This window comes from Hirundo rustica, chromosome 12, assembly GCF_015227805.2.
Source record: "Hirundo rustica isolate bHirRus1 chromosome 12, bHirRus1.pri.v3, whole genome shotgun sequence".
In the NCBI taxonomy this organism is placed as follows: domain Eukaryota; kingdom Metazoa; phylum Chordata; class Aves; order Passeriformes; family Hirundinidae; genus Hirundo; species Hirundo rustica.
Window position 1 is genome coordinate 10847483 of NC_053461.1, and position 23031 is coordinate 10870513.

The following is a 23031-nucleotide window of genomic DNA, read 5'->3' on the forward strand; positions in this document are numbered from 1 at the left end:
ATCCAGAGTACTTTAGTAGGTAGAATCTATCTGTCTGAAATCCTAGGATCGTCGTCATCAGTTCATGAACTGAAACCACATTTTTAAGGTCTGTTCATCATCGCTAAGAGCATCTACAGGGAATACTGGCATGGAGTCTCATGAATCAGCTGAGACCTTTTTTACCCACTTGTCCATCCATCCGTTCTCCTAACTTAAAAACACTGAACTATATAGTCATGGAGCCTAAAATGAGCCTTCAGGTCAGCTAGCATAAATCAAAACTCTGGCCCAAACAGAAGGAGAAATTACCACAGCATTGCATCAGACATCAGTGTGAGTTGCAGTTCAAACATCATATGGGGGAAAAAGGGACCGAAATGTTTGAACCTGCATCCTGACAGCACGTGCACTCAAGGATCTGAGAGATCAAAAGCACATTTTTAATAAACTGGAATATCAGGAAATGAAAACAAATGTTCTCCTCCATTGAATATGATGTTTGCATGAAAGGAAGACATTAGCATGCAAAGTGGGGTGGAACACCGACCTGCTCATAACCACCAGGCCCAGAAGGAGACCCTTCCTCTACTGGGTCTAGCTAGTGGAAGGGAGCTCTGAATCAAAGGCTGGTTCATTTATGTGAGTGTCTGTGTGACAGATGACACCAATGAAGTGTGATATAATAAACCCATTACTGGAATTCACTGGGGGCTGGAAGAATTGTGTATGCCTGAATTAAGTAACCGGTTTCTATGGCAACATGTTAAGTGTGCCTTGCACAGACCTGTTCATTCTCCGTTGTGTATCCTGTGGTGACCTCTTTAGGGACAGAAGTCCCCAGCAGAGCCTTTTGTCAAAGATGAGTGACCCTCTTCGTAGCTAGAAGACATTTAATCACTCTTCTAAACACACTCCACTCGGTGAATGCCAGACCAAGACAGGTTGTGATGGATGCAGTTCTGTCTGCTTCAGAAGTCACCAGGTTGTTCAGAGAGAAGCCACAGCCAACCCTGTGGAAGCTCTTTTCTTCTGCACTGACACTGAAGCCTCTGCTGCTTTTCTCCAACCATGGGAGACTTCCTGAGCAATAGCTGTGGTTGAGGGGGACCATTTGTACCCAAGCACCAAACCGGGCCAGGGACAAGGCTCTGTGTGGGATCTATGTGATCCTGTTCAAGGACCTGCATTTTCCCCTGTCTTTTCTCAAGCTTCTCTTTTACTGCATTCATGCCAAACCTTTTGATAAACAAAGAAGTATTCTCTGTGCACATACACACCCCCACACCCCTCATTAAATGGCAACATCAATAATTCAAGAGGTCACCACTGAGGCTTCGATGACTTCTTAGAGTTCTGATCTCATATGGCAGTGGGGTCACTGGAAAGAAACCTGCTCGGCACATCACAAGGTTGAATTCCCAATAGCTAAGATTCAAAGACAGGGTCTTGCACTTCAGTGAATTATCCAGCAGTCATCAGGACTGGCCTCTAAAAGTTGCATGATGCTCGGGTTATTCCAACTTCCAGCTGGGTTATTCCAACTTCCATCTGGAAAGGATTCCAGGAGGGATTAGTCTCTAGTGTAGGTAAGTGCCTGATTGTTATGACTAGGGCTGTCTGTTCAGCATTTCGTTTAACTTGAGCTGCAGAGCAGATAGAATGCAGAGACAAGCTGAGAGGAAGCAGTTAACACCAGCAGTGTAAACAAGCTGATAGCACTGCCAGGCCGTGCCTCCCTGGAGGAAGAATTAAGGGGCTCAAGGATTTGTCTCTGAAGGGAATTTGAACTGACTGCGACTCGTCCAGCAATCCCATCCCTAGCAAATGAACTTGAGGAGGGCACCAAGTGTCCTACTCTGGCCTGATTCGTAATGAACCATTTCAGAAACATTTGGAACACTATAAATCAGCTAGAAAGACAGAGCAGTGGGGGTTTTTAGCATTGCTTCTGCATTTTCTGATTTTCTGAACATGCAAGGCAGTAGATACCAAATTATTTTTCCTTCTCACCCTTTTTTATAAAACCTTAGTGGAGCTGCAGCCATTGTTTGCTTTTTCCAGGTTTCAAGCATGAAAAAAAATTGTTGCCTAAAATGCTATGAAACTTAGTAATTTATTGTTATAATTTTCAAACTCCAGGCAAAAGAACATTTAAATATTTGCTCTACAATTGTTCACACATCACTGTCATGGTGAGATTATACATTTAGCTAAGTCTGTTTACATGTAAGATTTGAGCCAAGACCTAGAGATATAAATGGCTCCACTTAAAAGAAATGGATGCTCTCCCATGAGGACACAGCATGGTTGACATGAGTTGACACTGATGGTGATGGGTTGTTTTAACTTTCCCTGACTGTCCAGCAAACAGTGAAATGAGTCTCCCTATTCTCAATCCAGTTTCCAGTCAAGCTATTGCAACACAAAACTTCTTGTGCTGCCCTTTGCCATTTCAGAGCAAGCACCATCCTCGTAGTGAAAAAGGACACTGCACTTCGTGGGGGAATGGAAATGTTCTCATACCCCCAACATAAGGTGCTGCTATGTAGAGTGGAAGGAGTTTTGCCCATTCCCTGTATACAGACGGAAAGCTGAAGGATTTTCTGTCAAATAATCTAGATTTTATATTCCAACTACAGTACCAGTCTCATAGAGGGTACGGCTTCTCCCTGCAACCCTTGCCTTTCTACATGGATGCTCATCTGCAGATAACCTGAACCTACAGAATACAATTTGTTTGAAGAAGAGAAAATGTCTGCATGGCTCTTAGATTTGCCTGACTTCAATTATGCCATAATCACATTGGCAGCCATGCCTAAATATTAATATTAAAATGCCACACCAACTGCATTACTGGAATAACCTCAAAGCAAATGCAAACTGAAGGCATATCAATCCTTTCCGATTTGGAGAATACAGAATAAATTCAGGATGCCACTGTCTTGGTGGTAGCTGAGTTTACCGGATCAAAAAATTTAAAAAATCAAAAGCACAGTTATTTCTTTAACGAACTATCATATTCCATACTGGTTTTTAAGCTTTGTTCTCTGGAAGGACAGAATACCACCAGATCTTGACTAAAAAACACCATTCCATGAGTTGTTAGCATAGACCTTATAATGGCTGGGAGAAGAGTTAGATTTTCTCTGTGGTCCAAACAGTAAATCAGAAAAAATACTACTTCTTAGTTAAGACGACTGTGCCACAAGACAGAAGTCCATCAAATAAAACAGAGGACATATGCCACTGGGTAGAAAAAATTCTGAGACAAATGCTTACTATTTCTTTAAGAACAAAATCAACTCACATGAAAATCTCTTAATGAAGAGGATTTAGGAGTGATGAGAGTTTTTATTGCAGCTTCCTTCTGATGGCCCCGGTACAAGCACACAAACATTTCTGACCTCATTAACCTGATTGTGTGCAACACAGCTTAAGGATGATTTGTAATATCAAATTCTTGCTCTGCATGAGGATATTCTTTTGTAGGAGGCCATGCACTGGCACTGCCCTCCATGTATGATTCATATTCCTTGACCTTAGGCTATGAGTTTGCAAGGGAGAACCTTTGTTGTGTCCACATCTCTTCTGACTAATACTGGCTGGAAGATCAGGTTAAGAAAACAGAATTAGATGCATTAGGAAGGAAGAAGCAAAACCTATGGCAAGAAATCAAAAATCTGAGACACTGTCTCCAAAATGAAGATGATCTCTTGATTGGTGATAAAACAATGTGAGGCTGTGCCAACTTGTGTACAGCAAAACCTGTCATCTAACAGTGGCTGCCTTTTAGCTTTGCACCCTTACAGCATTTTCCAGACTTCCTTGCTCTTAGGAAGGTCAGGAGAGGACAGGGTAGTGACCATCTTTTTGAGGCACAGCTGATTGACTTTTGAGAATGAGAATGACAAATATGCACTCGAAAGCAGATATGCAGATAAGCATGAACGTCCTACTCAGCATTCAGCTCCCGTGCCAGCTCCTGATTAAAAGAGAAACTCGTGACCTACGATGTATCTCCACAAAGGGTTAAATTATAGAGGGGCTGCACACCTTCAACTTCTACCCAGTTCAATGGAAAGATTTCTAGGGTGTCCCTAAGCAGACTCAATAACCATCAGATTTTCTTCTGCAGTTGTGCCTATGCTACTTTTATGACAGCTGCACACTGATGTTTAGGGAAACAACTGGGAGATTTCAGAGCAGTCCATTACAGCAAAAAAAGAACAGAGCTTGCTACCAGATAGAGATTTCATTAGATGAGAAATATCTTTACAGTCAAAATCATGGGAAGCTATTTTCAAAACTTGCATCTTAATTAAAAGATAACACTTCCTTTTCATTATACTCTCTTCATATATTTTACATGAATGTAATGGAAAACTGAAAATTCATGCAGTATCTCTGGGAAATTAAAAAAAAAATTTAAAAATCTGCCTTTCTGCAAAAGGCAGAAGTCAAATGTCTATCTGTATAAAAAGAATTTGCTTCATAGACTTTAGAATTACCAACCTTGTGAACTGAAATAAAAGGAACAAATAATACAGTGAAAAGGTGGAATGTCTCTTCCTACAGCTCATGACTCTAGGAGTTCTCTAATACTTAGATCCATTTATAATCTAATCTTTAATAAATTCATACATCAATGATGGAGCCAGCCAAACTCTTATCTGTAATTATTAAATTAATAAAATTGCATGTATGGATATCCTTCTCCAGGAATTTTCAGGGAATTTTCCAGACACAAGTTTATTAATGTTCCTCCCATTGCACAAAGTACTTGAATACAAATATCTCATTTTTATGGAAAGAAAACAGTACATAAAACTGAGTTCCTACTGAAATCTATCCTAGTTACTTCCAAGCATTATAGTGAACAATTGTGCTGGAGCAATGACCAAAGAGTTGCATTCTCCACTCTGTATTTTTTTCAAAGCAATACCTCCTCCTTTTTTAAAGAAATAAAATTCTTTCCTAAACCATATAAAATTGTCAACCAATACATATAGCCACCAGCAATCTGTATCTTAATTTAGGATCAATTTTTCCTTAGGGAACTATAAACCCAAACACATTCATTTAAAACATAATCATGCATTTATAACACAGAAAAAAGCTTAGGCAGTTGGGTTTGTTGGGTTGTTTATTTCTTTATTTTTAGCTAAATTATACATTTATGGAAAAAAATAATTCCCGGCTTGTAAGGTGAGATACCCGTTCTTTAAAAAAAAAAATATCTCAATCTATAATTATTTAAATAAATACATATAGTAAACTAATGAGGATAAATTACAAATGCTAACACCATTTTCTTGACAGTATGGCAATTTATATGTTAAGGAACCACTTTCTGACTGGCACTTTGTGAGACTAAACATTCAATCAAATATTAAAAATGAGGCAAGAGATGGTGATTATCTTATGCAATCACCTGTGCCCAAGGATTTTAACCACCAATATTTCAGGGAGAATGGGACATCCAGAAGAGAGAGTATTTCCATTTTCTAGTTTTATGCATAGGTGAAATAAAACTGCTAAACTGATTTAATTAGGAAATAAAACTGCTACCTCTGTGCAAAATATAGCTCACCTAAACCTACTTCTATTGGCACAGTCTATCTGATGATCAAAATATCTCTGATTTTTACAAAGTTAAGGAAGGTTAATTCTTTACTGGAGGTTGAATCCTAGAAGAACATTAAAGTGCAGCTCCCAGAAGACCTCAGGAGTGTTATGTCACTCAAATCAGATCTTTAACACTTAACAAGACTTGCCTTGGGAAAAATAAGGACAAGCAAATCCAGTCTCACCAGTGAGCTTATTCCAGACAGAAATGTGTCATGAATTAATCATACAAACAAACTCTTGTATCTCAGCTGGAATGGAATACTGTTTTTTCTTAAAAGGATGCCACAATCCCTATGGGACTTCCAAGCTATTAATGCCTCTACTCACAAATGATGTTCAGTGTTCTAATGGGATATGGGAAATGCCAAAGCAACTCCTCTCAAGAGAGGCAAGGCCAGAAATGAAAATATTTGCAAAACAATAAAGCCACAGGAAACCAAACCTTTTTTTAAGCTGTCAAGCAAAGAAACAAGAAACAAAACAGCCTGGTGAAAGCAAGTGGCCCTTTGCTGAGAGAAGAGCCTGCAACAGCTGCCCTTTGCCTAAAGACCTCAGTGCTCTCAGAATGCCAATTACGACATGGGGAGGATCGATAATTGACTGGAGACCCCAAAATATGAATCCATCTGTTTAAACTTGTCATACCATGTAGAAAATAGGTTTCTAGGAGTGCACAGAATTTTCTTCACACTTATCATAGTACGGTGCAGACTATTGCTACCAAGAGGATGTATAGTGCCAGAGAGAATAAAGAAACATTTTGGCCATAATCTTCTAATTTTTTTCAGACCCAGTAAAAACTCTTGTTCTTCACCTCATTCACCCCACCTCTCCATCTCCTGTAAGGAGTCCCATAGCTGTTCACAGCTGGGATCTCTGGCAGAGACTTGAGGCCTCTTGCCCAGCCTTTATAATGTACGAAGCAAAGCGACGCGTCCCCAGGCAGTGCAAAGGAGAGTGGCTTTATGGCAAAAACCAGGCCTTTTAAAGCAGTTAGCCACTTATCAGTTTAGACAGTTTCAAGGCACAACAAGCCCAAGTGAACCAACCACCATGCACCACGATGTGGACGTGTGGCAGCCACGCAGCACATCTCACACATCTCTCGTCTATCACGTGTCTCTACCCTATTCTTCCTGCTGAGTCACTCTCCCATAGTTCCCTTCTACTTAGCCTAAGTAGCAGCTCTGAGCCATGATTTTACAAGGGTAACAAGGTCCTTATTTTATAAGGCTTTACCTACATGCCACAGTGTAAGAAGGTCACTGGCAGGATCAGAGCAGATCTTGCAGAAACAAATGCTGTATCAATTACCTTTCAGATGTCTATTTTATGGAGTGAAGTACCTCTAGCATTTATGCTCTTAAGCCTGGGTGAATCTGGTGGGTATCCTCTGGAGATCCATCTGAAGAGTTACCATTTTAACTAAGCGAATATATTACAGAAACCATAGGAAAGAAAGCTAAGTGTGAGAACAAAGCTTATAAAATCCAGTGACTAAATAGCCTGCTTTACCCTCAATTCCTCTGGTTTATGCCAATTTAAATAGTTCCACAGGGACTTTTAACCATTCTTTGAGATCTCTGAGCTCAGCAGGCTCTGCAGAACTATTCCATCCAGCTCCCTGCCTTGGTCTTAGTTTTGTTGACCATGTGGGAAGGAGATGTGTGTGTCTGTACACAACCAGGTGCTCAGGACTCTGAGAAGCCATTCCACTTCTGTGTGGTCCACAGGGGACTGGGAGAGAGGATTCATATAACGGTTTCCACTAAAAGATCAGATCATCCTGCATTAGGGGAACTGGACAGATATGCAGATTTGGTCTTTGTCCTGTGAATCCATCAGTAAGGGGAATGCTGGGCACCTGGACAAAACAGAATGAACCATTTGCTTATGGTTCCATTGACCAGGGGAATGTAGACATAGGGATGGAAACACTTGGGCTATTTTGTCATGGCTTTGTTGGTCAGGGGAATGTGGGCACCTGCATTGCACAGCCTGGGCAATCTGCCCACAGCTCTATCAAACAAGGAACTGTGGGCATCTCTGATCTCACCAAGCAAGGCTGTTTGCAGCTTTGTAAGTAGCTGACAAGAGAAGAGAATTAAAAAAAAAAAAAAAAAAAAAAAGAGCAGAGTTAACCAAATAGAAAACACTGTGGACAGGTGGGAGAGGTACAACTGTAGGTACCTTTGCAGGTTCTGTGCGAAGCCTCCAGCTGATTCCATTAATTAAGGGGATTTTTCTCCCCATATGCCATCAACATCCAACAGAACTATCTCCTGGGCATGTACCACAAGCTCTTTTGTGGCTTGTGCAAGTAAAAAGGAGCAAAAGTATTTCACATGCTACAAGCATTTAAACTGATCAGTGCACTAGGAAGAATGAAAAAGAAAAACTGAGAGAGAGAAAGAGGGAATCCCTATGGAGTCAAAGATTTCACTCTGTTAATACTAATAGAGTGAGTCAGACAGAGACTGTGACCACTTATAAAGCATGGCCAAAGAATCCCAAGGGCAAATCCCTCTGCCATGATGGAAAATGTCAAGTAGAGGAGGAAACAACTGTCAAACTGGAGTTAGCACATCTAAGCCTGGAAACAGTGCTAACAGTTCTCTATTTCAGTGGCGAGGACTGCGGTGCGGCCCTCCATTATCAACCTCTCCCAAAAGCAACAGAAGCAGACCCCAAAAGATAGAGAAGGGTAGAGTGCTGATGAGCTAAAATACGACAGTCACTGTTAAACACTAAATTAGAACTGTGATGCTCAAAACCCAACTGTTGCTGCTCTGGTGAACTATCCAACAGCAAAAATGCTGTGATGCAAGAGTAACAACCTACAGATAGCCAGCAGGCACCAAGCACCTTGGGTCCTGTGAACTCACTGCTCTGTAGCTGCTTCTAACTAATAAACGACCTGGCTTTGTGTGCAGACAGAACTCTCTCTGTGCTCACTCACCCTAAGCTAAGCTGTGTTTCCAGCATAGTTCAAGTGACCCAGGAAAAAGTCTGATCACAGTTTCCACTTCTTTCAGAGATGCCCTTAGCGCCTTTGTTTACCTGACTCTGGAACTCATGATAAAGCCACGCTCCTAAAATGCTTCCAGAAATTGGGATGGCATTAACACTGCATTTATGCCAATAAACCTTGGATTTCTCTGAGTGACACTATTGTCACTTGGCTCAGAAACACTAAGAAGTAGGTTTACCTTGTCCCTTGACATACTGGCTGAACTGCAAGTAGTGACAGGGCTCAGTAACCTCAGGGAGTGATGTTTGAACGATCTCACATCTGAGATGGGATGAAAGCAGGGACACAGTTACTTGCTGTGGCTTGGCCAGCTGGTGGTAACTCAGCTGTGGCACTCTGGGATCAGTCACAGCCCCACAACTGCTTATGCAGAGTCTTAGTTCTTTTTCCTGAAGATCATCTTGCTGTGTATGCAGAGTCCTGTTATCTGTTCTGGGATGTGAACATTCTCTCTTTCAGGTGATTTATCGTGCCTTAAGTCCAGCTAACAAGATCGATGACCCTTACAGTCCTGAGGCTCAGGATCTCCTGAAGCTCACCAACCTCCGCCTACTTTTGTTAAAAAGACAGGAGTGCCCATGCCATGGCTCAGGATCGGTAGAGAAACCCCAGAGATTTGCCTACTATGCTATTTATGACCTGATCATCCGGGGAAGCTGTTTTTGCAATGGGCATGCAGAGGAATGTGAGCTTGCCAACAGGACGGGAGTCATGGAGAACATGGTGAGTTCCAGACATTTATCAGCTTACTAGACTTGCTACTTGCTTCTGCTGCCTCAGCCTCAATGCATATTTCACGTGTGATCCAGTCCCAGCCTCCCTAAGCCTATCCAAAAAAAGGGCAGCACAATCAATCCACATTAATGAAACCTACACCACTCTGGGAAAATATTTCCTATATTCCTTTCTACAGTTTCATGTATAATAACCACTAAAATCTCTGAAACTCTAAAACTCAAATAAATTGCTAAAAACTCTGGACCTCAAGATACCTATAAATTGAAAGGGGTCTTTGTAATTGGAACAGAGATTCAACCCCAAATACAGTGAGTGAAATCTCCTACTTATAGGCCTGCACAGAACTGAATATCTTTGATACAAACTCTGCACTGAGCAGAATTTCAGCATCAGAGCTCAGATTTTCTGAGTTTGTGGACATGAGCAGTTCTGTCATAGTTAGGGTTTCCGCCATCACTGTTAGGTTTTCAACCTTCTGTGTTCTTGTTACTCTCACAACATAGAGAGCAATGTTCAGGATGTGAAAATAATTTCTGCTCTCCCACTCTTTTAGCCATGCATCTTAAAATAAGTTAGAACATTAAAAAAAAAAAAAAAAAAAAAAAAAAAAAAAAAAAGCCAGACCTTGTAGCAAAATTATTCTGTGATACTTGGAGTGTCCCTTCCCTATTCACTCTTTTATCTGCATTTGACTCTGGATGTGCACAAGAGGAGTTGTGTTTGAATGCACACTCGGACATTGAAATTCAGAGGAAATGTATCAAACCTTTTTGATTTAGCTGCAAGCATTGTGTAGAGAACTGTAATAACAGTCATGGGGAGATTAATCTAATCAATTATCCAGGTACATCTAGACATGTTCATCAGAGATGGAATTCAAGCCACTTTAAACTAGTCAATATCTCCCCTGGATCCAGAAGTCTCTGTCTCTGTATTGGGTTTTGAAAACCCAAATAACCCTTAAAATTCTAGTCCCCAGTGCACTCTGACCTAAAAGACCTGAGAAAAACATCATAAACTAATTTCTGTCCCTTTTGATAGGCGGTACACTTGACATTGTGGTTTATGTTATTTTGGAATGTGTATTCACTGTCTTCCTTTCCACTTTTCTAGGTTCAGAGGTAGATATTGTAAGATAATTAGGACTGTATGACTTTTAAATAACTTATGAATCTGTCCCATCTGTGGTATAAATCCAAGATTCAGCTACATTATATGATACTATCAGATTCATGTAATATCGACTCACTTAAATTATAACTTTGGAGAAAAGCTGTTTAAAGAGTGGATCACCCTTACTACAAACTGTTAAATAGACACATAGTGGAATCAAATAGATGAATAACACACTAAGTGAATGCAGCTGGTAGAAAAATAAACATTCTGCCCATCAGAAAAGGAAAACACAATATTGTGTATGTTACTGGCATAACCACTGTAAACTATGACTGGATATTTTTCCCACTGGTCACAAGGGAATAGAATCTTTTTTGTGCCATCAATGACTTCACAGGGCAGAAGGTGAAATAGTTTTGATGAAATGCACTTCAAGAGTGACTCATGTCCCAGGAGAGAGAGGGTGGATGCAGCACATGATTCGCACAGATATTATCAAGTCTTTGTCTAAGCTAGGATTCAAACACAGCTGTTCAAAAAATAAGAAAAGCCTTCTGTAGTTTTAACTGTCTCTAGAATCCTAGAAGAGGCCTGGAAAAGTGGGCTGGTTTGTGTGATTGAGCACACCTAAGCCTTTCACTAGTGAACACTTGTTGAATGAGATTTTCCTGACCAAGAACATTCAAACCTTCAGTAGGTGTTCTGGTTTTAACATTTTGGAAGCTCTTCTTTAGTGCCTGCCTAAATTATCTCTGCTGCAAATTGAGGTGATTCCTCCTTAGCTCCTCTTCCCCAATGACCAAAGTGAGCAGTTGATCCTACTTCTGCAGATATGACTGGAAGGTTCTCTCTGTATCCTTCCTTAGGTTCTGTTTCTTGTACTACCAAGAGAAGTGTGAAACCTTAGGTAAAAATTTAAAATGCTACTTCCAGATCACGCAAGCCTGCAGTAAAGATGATCATGTTACTCTATTCATCTTTTCTGTGCTTTAGACATTACAACTTGAGTCTTTCTCAAACACAAAAGAAAACCCACTCCTGGAAGATCCAGGTTCCTGGATCCTTTTACATTTTATCTAATACTTACCAATAATGATATTATAGTGGTGAGGGGAGAGCACACATAGATCCAGATCTCAAGGTTTGGTTTGCACAGCCAGAGTGAAGGAGTTTATGTAAGTGTATAACTTTTTGGCTGGAAATACAGTAGTCTCCTTGCCTACAAGTAGGAGGAAAAGGCCTTTGTTGTTGAGGGTTCAACACCAATGATACAGTTTCTATCAGCCAACCTACACTGCAGAAAATCTTTGCCATTTTGCAACTTCTTGGCAGAGAAAAGGTGCTCTGCTTTCAGTCACATGGTAATGGTGACCTACATAAAAGAGGGTGTGGAAAAGATGTTACAAACACTGCACATCCAGAAATAACCTGATTGAATCCACAGGATACATCTAATATTTAAGGTACACATGGGCAGCTCAAGACACACAGTTTTTAATGTGGCTGGTGTGGATGATGTCACATCATCCACAGATTGAAGGCAGAGCAGCATCGTTTCCTAAGCTGCTGCTAGGTAATTAAATAAAATGCTGCAAAACATAGAGACCTCCACAGAAAGTCTTAAGTAATATGAGTTTCAGCCTCTTAATTGTTCATAGTCCTCCTATGATGTTTTTATCTTCTGTAGTTAGCAAAAACAAAAGCAATATCATGTAGAATACACCTGTAATTGATTGATATGGGATAGGCCCAAAATCTGACCTTCATTCTGCACTTGGGCCTTAGAAAATACATTATTTTGTTAAGTTGCAAGTCTGCTCTTCTTACTCTGACAGAAGTCTCTTCTATTTGAAATACTCCTAACACTGATACTACATGGAGGCTAAATAATGGAGAAAATTAAAGCAAATTTCTTGATACTTTTGAACCAATATTTCTCAGCACCATTTTGGAGGGACTGGATGAGCTATGGCTGATAGCTATGGCTATAAATGATCAGTTTATCTGTGGATATGTCACTTAAGTCATGGCAACGCATTCAGCTTCTGGCTTCTCCACTGAGGCTGCCAATAAGAAATGCAGCTCCGTGAGAAGAAATATCACAGAAGCCACAGTGTCATAGCAACAAATGGATACAAGAAAACTGCAGATTGTAAACCCAGCGTCCAAATGGTGCATCATTCCTCAAACCTTGAAATTCGACATAGTTTCATGCTTATTTCTGGTCATAAGTTTGTGAAAATACAGCAAGATTCAAAATAGGCCCATAGGATCCAATGAAAATATTCTCTGACTTCTTACTTTGGAGCAAAACACTAATAATTACTCTTCCTGTGGTTGTGGTTTTTTTTTGTTTTTTTTTTTTTTTTTTTTTTTTTTTTTTTTTTTTGTGTGTGCGTGTGTGTGTGTGGTGGGTTTTTTTGGTTGGTGTTTTGTTGTTGTTATTGTTGGTTTGTTTGTTTGGGGTTTTTTGGTTGGTTTTTGTTTTTTGTTTGGTTTTTTTTTGTGTGTGTGTGTGTGTGAGTGTGTTTTTTTTTTTTTAATAACTTTTGTTTTTAAACAAGCCTTGCACCCCCTCAACACAATTTATCTAGATGACATTTCCTGTGTAAACTACTGTGAATATCATGTTGGATAGTAGAAAAACTTTGAGAAATGAAGATGGGAGCTGTAAATAGGCAAGAAACTTCAGGTCAAACATGTCTTGAATTTTTTTGAGGTTCGTTGCTATTGACAGTAATGTTTTCTTGGTTTCTATTTAGCTTTCCTCAGATTGGAAAAAGAAAAGGAGACACAGAGATGTCATTCCTTACCCAACTTCAATAGCTTCATATGGTAGCTAATGGCAAAATTCTCCTTTCTGAATATCACAGCCTGCATTTTCAAACTCTTACTAATAGGTTCATGGGGGTTTGGGTTTGTTTTTTTTTGTTTGGTTTTTTTTTGGGGGGGGGGGGGTTTTTTTGTTTGTTTGTTTGTTTTGGTGTGGGTTTTTTTGTGTGTGTGTGGTTTTTTTGGGGGGGGTTGGTCTTTTTGTTTTGTTTTTGTTTGTTTGTGGGCTTTTTTGTTGTTTTGTTTTGTTGTGGTTTTTTTTTGGGGGGGGGTGTGGTTTTTTTGTTTTGTTTTGGGTTTTGTTTGTTTGTTTTTAATGGGGGCATTAATAGTCTATTATAAGTGAAACAACTGCCAAGACCCAGCCAGCTGAATGCAGCTATTCTTGTTCTTTGGTTGGATGCAACAGAACACAATCCTGTCCAAAGTATTGACACTACAGGATGTACAAAGTTATGTACAGAGCTGTCAGGTTTAGGATCTTCTTTGGTGGCCCATTTTAGCCGAGTCCAGAGGTGCTTCCAGAACAAAGTTTACAAAGCAGAAAGTGCATATGGACAGAACACAGAACCTAGACCAAAGTCCTTTTTGTTTGCCAAACATTTCACAATTCTCTTTCTAGCTCATGAGAAGTAAATTCGGAAAGAGGAAAGCAAATGTGGATTAAAATGTTTTTGTATAAAACATTACCCTTTTTTTCTTTACTTCTTAATTATTAGTACCTACACTGCCAGGAAATTCTTACAAGTGGCCTCGGATGTTTCTTTTGCTTGTTTGTCCTGTTTACAAACTAGACTCCCTGTGGGCCTGATCCTCCACAATGAAGCAAATGGAAAATTTTCCACTTACTTCAAAGGGAGCAGGATCTGGTTCTAAGAAGGATTCCTTCCTTATTTGGCATAATGGAGGTTACATAAGGTAAAACTTGCTTTTTTTACATCAATTTTCCAGGTGACCAGGCTGTTGTAACCCTTGCAAATATTATCTGTCTCCTCATCAGATATCTTGTGCAGCTCTAGTCATAATCCCCAGCTAAGTTTTCACATTATCTGATTCCAGCTGTGCCCAGAACTCAGAGATGCAAGAGGTGCCACTCACTTTCAGGACATTTGAACAATGGTATTTATTCATTACTCTGTCATTCAGCCACTCAATGTTAAAATACTGAGTCTCATTCCCCTTTCTGCTTCCTCCGTTCTTAAGACACTCACCAAGAGCTGGTGACCTGCTGTAACTCAGATGCCGCATTTCAGCCTGACAGCTGTTGCTTGTGTGCAGCTTGTTACAGGTGGATAATGGAGCTACTGGCACTGCAGGCAGAAACAAGAGGACAGCTTCCCCCCAAAATCAGTCATAATCGTGGTAGAATTCAGAAAGAAAGCATTAAGAAAGCAGAATGAAATACAGTCTGAGGGACAGCCAGGTGCGTGTGTAAAGCCTGAGGGAGGTGAATTCAGGCAGAGGGTAGAGTTGTGTCTTGAAACTGTTACAGGCTGAGAGATATTATCTTGTTAGTCAAGAAGTTTTCAGGGATGTCAGTCTGAATATTCAGCTGAATGCTATCACTGATTTTTCTCCACCATTAACAATTCAATTAATTGTTAATTTGGAACCAACAGCAGCCCATTCACTCACTCACTGCTATGGAGATAAAAACCATATGGGCTGAGGTGGCTCTGCCACAAGTGTCCCAGGTCTACTTATCCCTGTCAAGTTCCCATAGACCTAATTTACCAAAGTCACCAAGTACGAGCCAGAAACTGAGCTCCCTCAGAAAACACCTCTATGTATAGTAGTTTTCTGACATATACATGTATTATACCTTTTCCCAGAAAACAGCAAGGAAAGCGGAAAATTATGGCTTTTCTCTTTCCTGATTAGAGCAGGAATTTGAACCATCCATCTGCCCACAGTAGGCATGGTAATCTGGGCCTTCCCTCCTCTGGGCCTCTTATATTGTATATGCTCTCCCCAGGACTTCACATTCAAGGATTTCTTATAAATCTGCACAGATATGTCTTTTTCTTTGGAGAGACCAAAGAGCCCATTAGAACTTTAAGAGAAACAAAGCAGAACAGCAGACACTGCTTCATTCAACCATGCAAAAAGGACCCAGGAAGAGTCAATTTAGTCAATTTACTACAAGCAGGTAAGGGATAACATCTGATGTCATGTGGCAAACTGTGGTATCCCAAATTTCTCTGGTGACATTACAGAGTGAATACAGAGTCCAAAGGCAAATGGTTTTTTTCTGAATCAGCAACAGTTGCTCTGACCTGGAAGGCTTCCAAATTTAGCCTTCATTCATAAGGAATAAAGCCCCCAAATAGACTGAGAGCAGCCCAGGAAAAAGAGCAACAATCACAATGTTTACTGAAAGAACAATAGGTAAAGTAATTAAATGGGCAGAGAGAAAGCAAGAGGCTTCAAGTATTATACAAAGCTGAACAGAGTTTAGACAAATTTAAAAACTGCAGGACAAAGAGGTGGAGAATTTTCTCTCACTTTCTCAACTGTGGATCAGAATTCAGGTGAAGAAGCTTTGTGCAAAGATGACTAAGTATCATGTAATTTCTTGGAACTGTTGTATGAGAACAAGATAAAGTTCTACACTATGTACTATAAATCCACCAGAAGTTACAAAGTTCAATGGAAGAGCTACTGGATGAAACTCATGGCTGAGTATAACAAGTCACTGGAACTGATCATCCTGGCATTAAAATCCACAAAGCTATAACCTCCTCTATGTCCTGATCCAAAGCTGCTCAGGTGGTTGTTGTACAAATCAAAGCCTTTGGCAGGAACACCAGACTTGTAACAGCATGACTGTACTGTGAGACAGATAAGGGAATTAATCCAGATTAAAAATACTAGTGCCAAGGGAAAAGAACCCCTCGGTTTAGCTTTTTTCCAAACTTGGTTTGGTTTTATAGCCCAATTTATACGTAAGTCAGGGCATGATGTGGGTGGCAGCATATAAAGAAGTAGTAAGGAAATGTCTCAAATTGAGATTATCCAAAAAAAGTTTACATCATGAAGACACAGTCCAAGAACACAGCTGCTATACAAAAATACAAAAGTAGAACTCACTTCCACATGGCCATTAAAGCCAATATGGTGGTGATTGAATATAGCAAAACATTTGTGTTCCTTTCCTGGACTAATAATATCCTCTAAATTTAGGTATGTCAGTTTATAAATGTCTACCCTTTGCAAAATTGATTAGAAAACTTGAAGCATGAAGAAGCCAGAATATCAGCATTTAAAGCAACAGTTTTCATCTTTTAAAGCTGACAGCCTGCATTAGTGACAGGAGAAACAGCTGAATGCACTGGAAGAGCAAGAGTGCAATATTCCAGGTGATGCACATAGGACTTCACACTTGTATTATGAAATGGGGAGGTTTATACAATCACACACTCTGCCTGCATCTCTTTCTCAGATCTATTTCCCACAATAACTTTGGAAGACAGCATCCAGTTTCAAAAAACTTTGTGATAGCAACTGAAGTCTCAATACAATAAATGGGAAAGAGCCTCAGAGATGATACAGTTATCAGAGTAATGAGGAAAAGCAGATGAAGGGAGGTGTCATAAAAATAAATGTCATCATGTTTCCGAAGCACTCAAATATTGCAGGAATGAGCACAGTGGAGAAGCCATAAGGCCTAAACACTTTTGTATCTAAGTATAAGGATTTGTCAAGTGATGCACCGTAACCTATGGAACAAAAGGATAACATGAAATATAGAGGTGATACAGAAATCCCCTGAATCTCAATTTTTCATCTGCTGTACCAATACATTTTTATGCATTCATACAAATCAGTGTCATAAACTACTCAGGCTTTAGCTAAACATAAGCTTTTTTCCTAACTGATGGCATGAATCTTGCCTCTGTTGAAAGCACACCTTGCTTTCAAGCTTCCTGCACCTAGACTGCCAGCTCCAGATGAAGAACGCTGAAGTATTTCTTACCTCAGGTGCCTCCCTGTAGTCAGATATCCTAAAGATTCCAATGACATTAATCCAGTGGCAATCAAAGTGTTATTACTCATGTCCTGAAGGTACTAATGGAACTTCAACATCCCTGACCAGCCCCACCTGGGACTCTTACCCGTGCTCTCTGGCCAATGGCTTTGGGGTCCTATTTAAGCAGAGACCAGGGCTCTCAATGCTTGTTTAAGCTATGTTCTGGGTGTGTCTGTTTGTGTCCCTGACTCTGTCCCTGCCTCTGGCCCTGCCTCCTGCAGGGGTGTAGGGCTCTGTTCTAGGTCTGTACCTTCTCTCTGCACATTTCCCTGGCATGTGCTGTAGCTTGTCTCTCATTCTGCCCTCTGAATGGACTTTGCATCCCTGTTGTGTCCTTCTTGGCCTGTCTGTTGCTGCTCCTGAATTATCCTAGTCCCTTTCCTTTTTGTTTCTGGGCTGTCCATGGATTGTGATGCCAGTTCCCTGCTCTGCCCACAGTGCTTGGGATGGTGCCCCCTCAATAAGTGCCCAGCCTTTGCTGTTGAAAACCTCAGCTTGTAGCTCTTTGGCCTTAAAGAGCAGCTGGTCCTTGTTGCTTCCTGACAATCATCTCCTTATTAATCATCATTATCTCTGTGTAAATCTGACCCTGTTTTCAAGGGCATAGAAAAGTGTAGTATAGTTCCCCTGGATCTGTATTTTTCTAATTATCTTCTCTTCCTTGGCACAATATTTTTGTTCTACTGAGAGCCAGTGCATCCTGAGATCTTGCATTTGATAGACTGCAATTTTCCAGTTTTTTGGTCACACTTTGGTGAGAGAAATCCTGCCCTATTTCAGCAGTGAATAACAACTCAGGGACTCACCTGTTCTCCTTGTGCTGCTGTTGAATGTGACTTTCACATTCTCCTGTCTTTAAGCAGATATCCCATTTCCTATTTTATCTCAGTTTCCTGTACTTCATCCTTGTTCCTTCCTGGACTTTAGTCTCTGGCTGCCTCTCCTAGCTCTTTCTCTCTAACAGAACAAATTGTCTCATTACTCACAGCCACTTCACCTAGCCTTATTTCACCTTATTTCATCTCACACTTAAATATAACAGGTCCCTTCCACAGTTCAGTTTTCCCTGCATTAACCAGCCTTTCTGTGATGGCCACTTACATCCATTAATCACTTTTCTTGTGTTTTCAGTGTGAGCTGTTCATCTCTGTTCTCCTCTCCTATCCAAATCCTCTCTGTAAATCGTCACCTCACATTGCACTCTGTTCTGTAGCTGTTTCACCGATGAATGTTATCTGAGATTACTCTCCATGGAAAAAAATATTCCTTGATACCCATGCACAGACAACACATGGCAGACTACTTTCTCTTCCATTTTGTTTTACCTTTGCATCAATACCAATCAATTCTCTTTGCCCTTTTATTAAACCTCTTACAAAAATATTAGTATCCAAATCTAACACTTTCGAAAAGAAGTTCCATGCCAGCTTCCCTGTTTCCCTGTGTCTGCTCAATGGCTTAGACAAAGGGGCTGAAAAGCCAAGCAGACAGCCAGCAGGAGAGCCAGTCATCCTTCCACATGTATTTGGTTGCTGTTCCACAGCAGGGATCACAGGTAGGGAGCTGCTTCTCTGCCTCTGTCCTGCTTACAATATGCCACAAACTACAGTTCACAACAAACCAGTGGACAGTGAGCTGACTAGCACATCTATTTTTCCAAAGAGTGACTCGAGCTTTCCTTTGCTCTCTCACTGAATTTTACTGTTTATTTTTCTGAATAATTGTTTGTGAGTGTTCACACCATCTGTGCTGTGCACTGTAAGCACAGGGTCCTGTGGAATACTGAATATTTTATCATGTCATTCAAGGCTAAAACAAGATTGCATGGTTTAATTCTACCATTTCCCAGCTGCAGTCTCAGCTTCTTTCTTTCTTTCTTTCTTTCTTTCTTTCTTTCTTTCTTTCTTTCTTTCTTTCTTTCTTTCTTTCTTTCTTTCTTTCTTTCTTTCTTTCTTTCTTTCTTTCCTTCTTTCCTTCTTTCCTTCTTTCCTTCTTTCCTTCTTTCCTTCTTTCCTTCTTTCTATATATAGTGAATACACAGCTTTTGCACGTATTTCTAAAAAATAAAATGCGCTAACTTACAGATTTTACATAGAAATGCATTTCAGGAAGTATTTCCTAAGAAAGTGAAGAGATCTAGGATTTTGTTCTGATCAATTTTAGAATGAGCTGTAAGTTCAGGTGGAGTCTGAAATTTGGAGATATGCAAATCTATAGTTCTGGGTCAGGTTCATTTTTCCTTTTCTCTGTTCTCCGGCTTCTGAAGAGCAGCCCCTACAACCACAGGGGAAAACTTAAAAGCCTGAAATGCCAACCCTGAAGAAGGAAAAGCACAACGCTGTTGCATTCGTATTTTTGCCTCGGCCTCTGTCGTTTTTCATCCCGTTTCTGAAGGTGCACGAGTTTCCCGAGCGAGGGCCGAGGCCACGGGTGAGATTAAAGGATTAAAGTCAATTCACACCCCGGTCAAAAGGAAATTTCAGCCTGATTTTTTTGTTTGTTGTTGTGGTGGGGTTTTTTTGTTTTTTAATGTGCGGTGGGGCAGAGCTGTGCTGAGCTCAGGATCCTTACCAGCCCATGGAGAGACAGGGGTCTAATCCCTGATTTCTGTGCATTTCCTGCTCTAGTACGAGTGTCTCCTGGCATAATAGCAGCTGCTCTTGTGATAAATGTAGAACACGACTTATGGTACCACCCTTCCCTTTCTCTCACACCCTAGGCTTGATATTTCCTCAAAAAAAATGTATCTGTGAAATCCTTTCCCTGAGGCATTGCAAACAGATATTTGAATACTATTTATTTCTTAAAAAAAACCCAACCAAACAAAGAAACAAAAACAAAAACAAAAAAAAAAAAAAAAAAAAAAAAAAAAAAAAAAAAAAAAAAACACCCAAGCAACAACATAAAAATGCTTCTGTAAGGCCATTCTTAGATGTGGGTTGGTATTACAGAATCTCGTGCACCAAATCACAGTTTCTTGTGGAAGTGGCTGCTTTACTCCTGGAGTATAAAATTACTTGAGGTCAGAAGTCTTTTCAAGGGTAACTTTCTTTGAAGGCTGGACTAGCTCAGTTTGCAAGGTCTGGTTTCTGGTGTGAATACCTGCTTCCAAACGTGATATGTATTTGAATATTTCCATGACTAAAAATCATTATTGTGTTCCAATGAAGGTAGGTAAGTACAAAGGAAGCAAGTTCTTTCTTCAAGTAACTTTTGAAGCAAATAGTCATGGAGAGAACTATTCAGCCAGTTTTAAGACTTTTTGCACTTTATTTGCCCATCAAATATTATGTATTGTTTTCTAGCTTAGATGGGTTTAAGTACTTCAGACCCATTCTTCAGCCAGCTTTTGCTCAGTTTTGTTGAACATCTTCTAATTTCTAATTTATCTGGTACTAAGGTATTCAGCTGAACACAGCATTGCAGGTGCAATTTTCTGTCCCCTTGGAGTTACAGTGCTCTTAGTTCCATAGCCCAAAATTTTACTGCTCCTTTTCTACTAATCTAATTTTTATATAGCCATATATAAGTTGGCAGGCTGGTGCCTATTGTACTTAAGTTAAAATATCAGTGCCTTCCTCGCAGAATGTGTGGTTTTATGTTACTTTTCTGTGGGAGTACTGGTTGGTATTTTTCAATTTTTAACATTTTTGCTACATTTTTAATTGTGCTAGGATGACCAGGACTATTTGCTCATTCATGTAACAATTTATAATTTAGTAATTCATGGTGATTTCCCTTCCCTATACTTACACTGTCTTCCAGATCAGTGTTAATGTCAAATAAGAAAGAGCCCAGCATCTTCTGTTAGCCTGTGCTCTCCTGTGACTTGGCTCTGCTAGCCAGAGTATATTTGATACTCTTTGCATGCTCTTGTCCTGAATTTGTAAGTCAAAATAAGACCTGTTAGCTCACCCAATTTAGAGTCTAAAGGTTGTTCATCAATGCAGTAGTTAAATAGCCAACAGAGAGTAAAATTGTTGCTATGTGCATTTTGTAAGATACAGGAAAAATTCTACAGCATTAATAACTGTGAAAAGAGAGAGCTACAGATTTTAACTCCAAGCTCTGTGGGTTTCCTAAGACAGCCAGGCAGCTGTGTGGGAATTGTGCAGAAGTCCCACCTCCTCATGAGGCTGCTGGGGACTCCACCTGCTCTTGTAACTATTTGACGGTGCTCTCTTTTCCCTGGCAGGTCCATGGGAAGTGTGTGTGCAGACACAACACGGCAGGGGACCACTGTGAGAAATGTGCTCCGCTCTACAATGACCAGCCTTGGAAGCCAGGAGATGGGAAAACAGGGGCACCAAATGAATGCAGAAGTAAGTGGAAGGGAGTATACTGACCCAGGCTCTTAGGGTGAGCACTCACCATACCAGCGGGCAAAGCTCCCCCAACAAAGGCTTCTGTGATTTACAGCAATGGTGCCATTACAGAAACTAGGGATAAATTGCTGGTCTTTGGTGGAGAACTTCAGTGTGCAGGTCATTTTTCTGCACTGGGGCTATTGGGGAGTGGAGTTTACAGGCCAGAAATCTGGTTTTCATGTAGCTACACCCCCTCACATTCCAGGTTCTAGCGGGATTTAAAATACTGCCAGATTGTTTTGGAAAACTGTGTTTTGGAATCACTGTGTCAGTTATAAAAGCCTGGAGGATACTCTCTTGTCCTCACCAGAGTGTCGCTGCCACAACCACGCCGAGAGCTGCCACTTCGATCTGAGCGTTTGGCTGGCCTCGGGGAAGCGCACTGGGGGAGTCTGTGACAACTGCAAGCACAACACGGAGGGACATCGGTGCCAGAGGTGCAAACCAGGCTTTTACCGAGACAGAGGGAAGCCCATGTCTTCTCCAGAGGTCTGCAAACGTAAGTGACCATGCTACATGAGGTGAAAAATGAATGGTGAAAGAATCATTAAAATAACAAAATAATTTCTATAGAATCAATAACACCTATAGGGGTAACTCATGAGTATTACTATCTTTTCTTTGTATTCTTTTCCTAAACTACAGGGGGTTTAGATCAAAGGTAATAATCCAGATTTTTTTGTGTGTATTTGTCCCCATGTTACGACACATTTTTTTGTGATAACTGATTCAATTCTCCAAATGCATTGCCACCTGGGGAAAAGTATGTTCTTCTTGTGTTTGGTTTTTAATTAATATGGTTCCTTTTCTCTTGAGGCACGTTTTATTTGCTTGGGGGATTTTTTCTGTAACTCTCAAGACTCTGTAAGCCTGTGCACATATTATTGTTAAATTCCATTTGATTGTGCAACACCTGTGCACATAAATACATATAATGGATGCAGAAGATACAGTCCTAGGAGGCCTAGGACTGTACATGTTCACTTGGGAACAAATGCATCAGAACTCAGTCAGACTTATTTCCCAATTCTACAGTGTTATGGGGTGCTCTGCCCAAATAAATTGCACTTCAGCAGAATGTGTTAGGGTGTGTCTTGGGCACAGAGGCACTAATGGCTGCACACAGAGGATGTACAACCTCTGGATCAAGATAGTTTGCACCCAGCCAGTCTGGCAACAGCCCAAATCTCCCTCACTTAAAGTAAACATTTCCTGAGTATCCTGCCAAGCTTCACATGTCTGATTCTATCTCACATCTGTTTGAGAGGTTGCTATTTCCAGCTTAATTTCATTTTCTTCCTTTGGAT

At 40.4% G+C, this 23031-nt stretch overlaps 1 protein-coding gene across 3 annotated transcripts in view; it reads left to right on the forward strand.

Annotated features, from left to right (window-relative positions):
• LOC120758422 (netrin-4-like) overlaps positions 1–23031 on the forward strand; it is a 46936-nt gene that overhangs the window by 11366 nt on the left and 12539 nt on the right. For all 3 annotated transcript variants that reach the window (XM_040076643.2, XM_040076642.2, XM_040076644.2), the window contains 3 exons: positions 9101–9364; positions 21553–21679; positions 22035–22223. In XM_040076643.2, coding sequence (XP_039932577.1) covers positions 9101–9364; positions 21553–21679; positions 22035–22223 — 580 coding nt within the window. The remainder of the gene's footprint in view (positions 1–9100; positions 9365–21552; positions 21680–22034; positions 22224–23031) is intronic.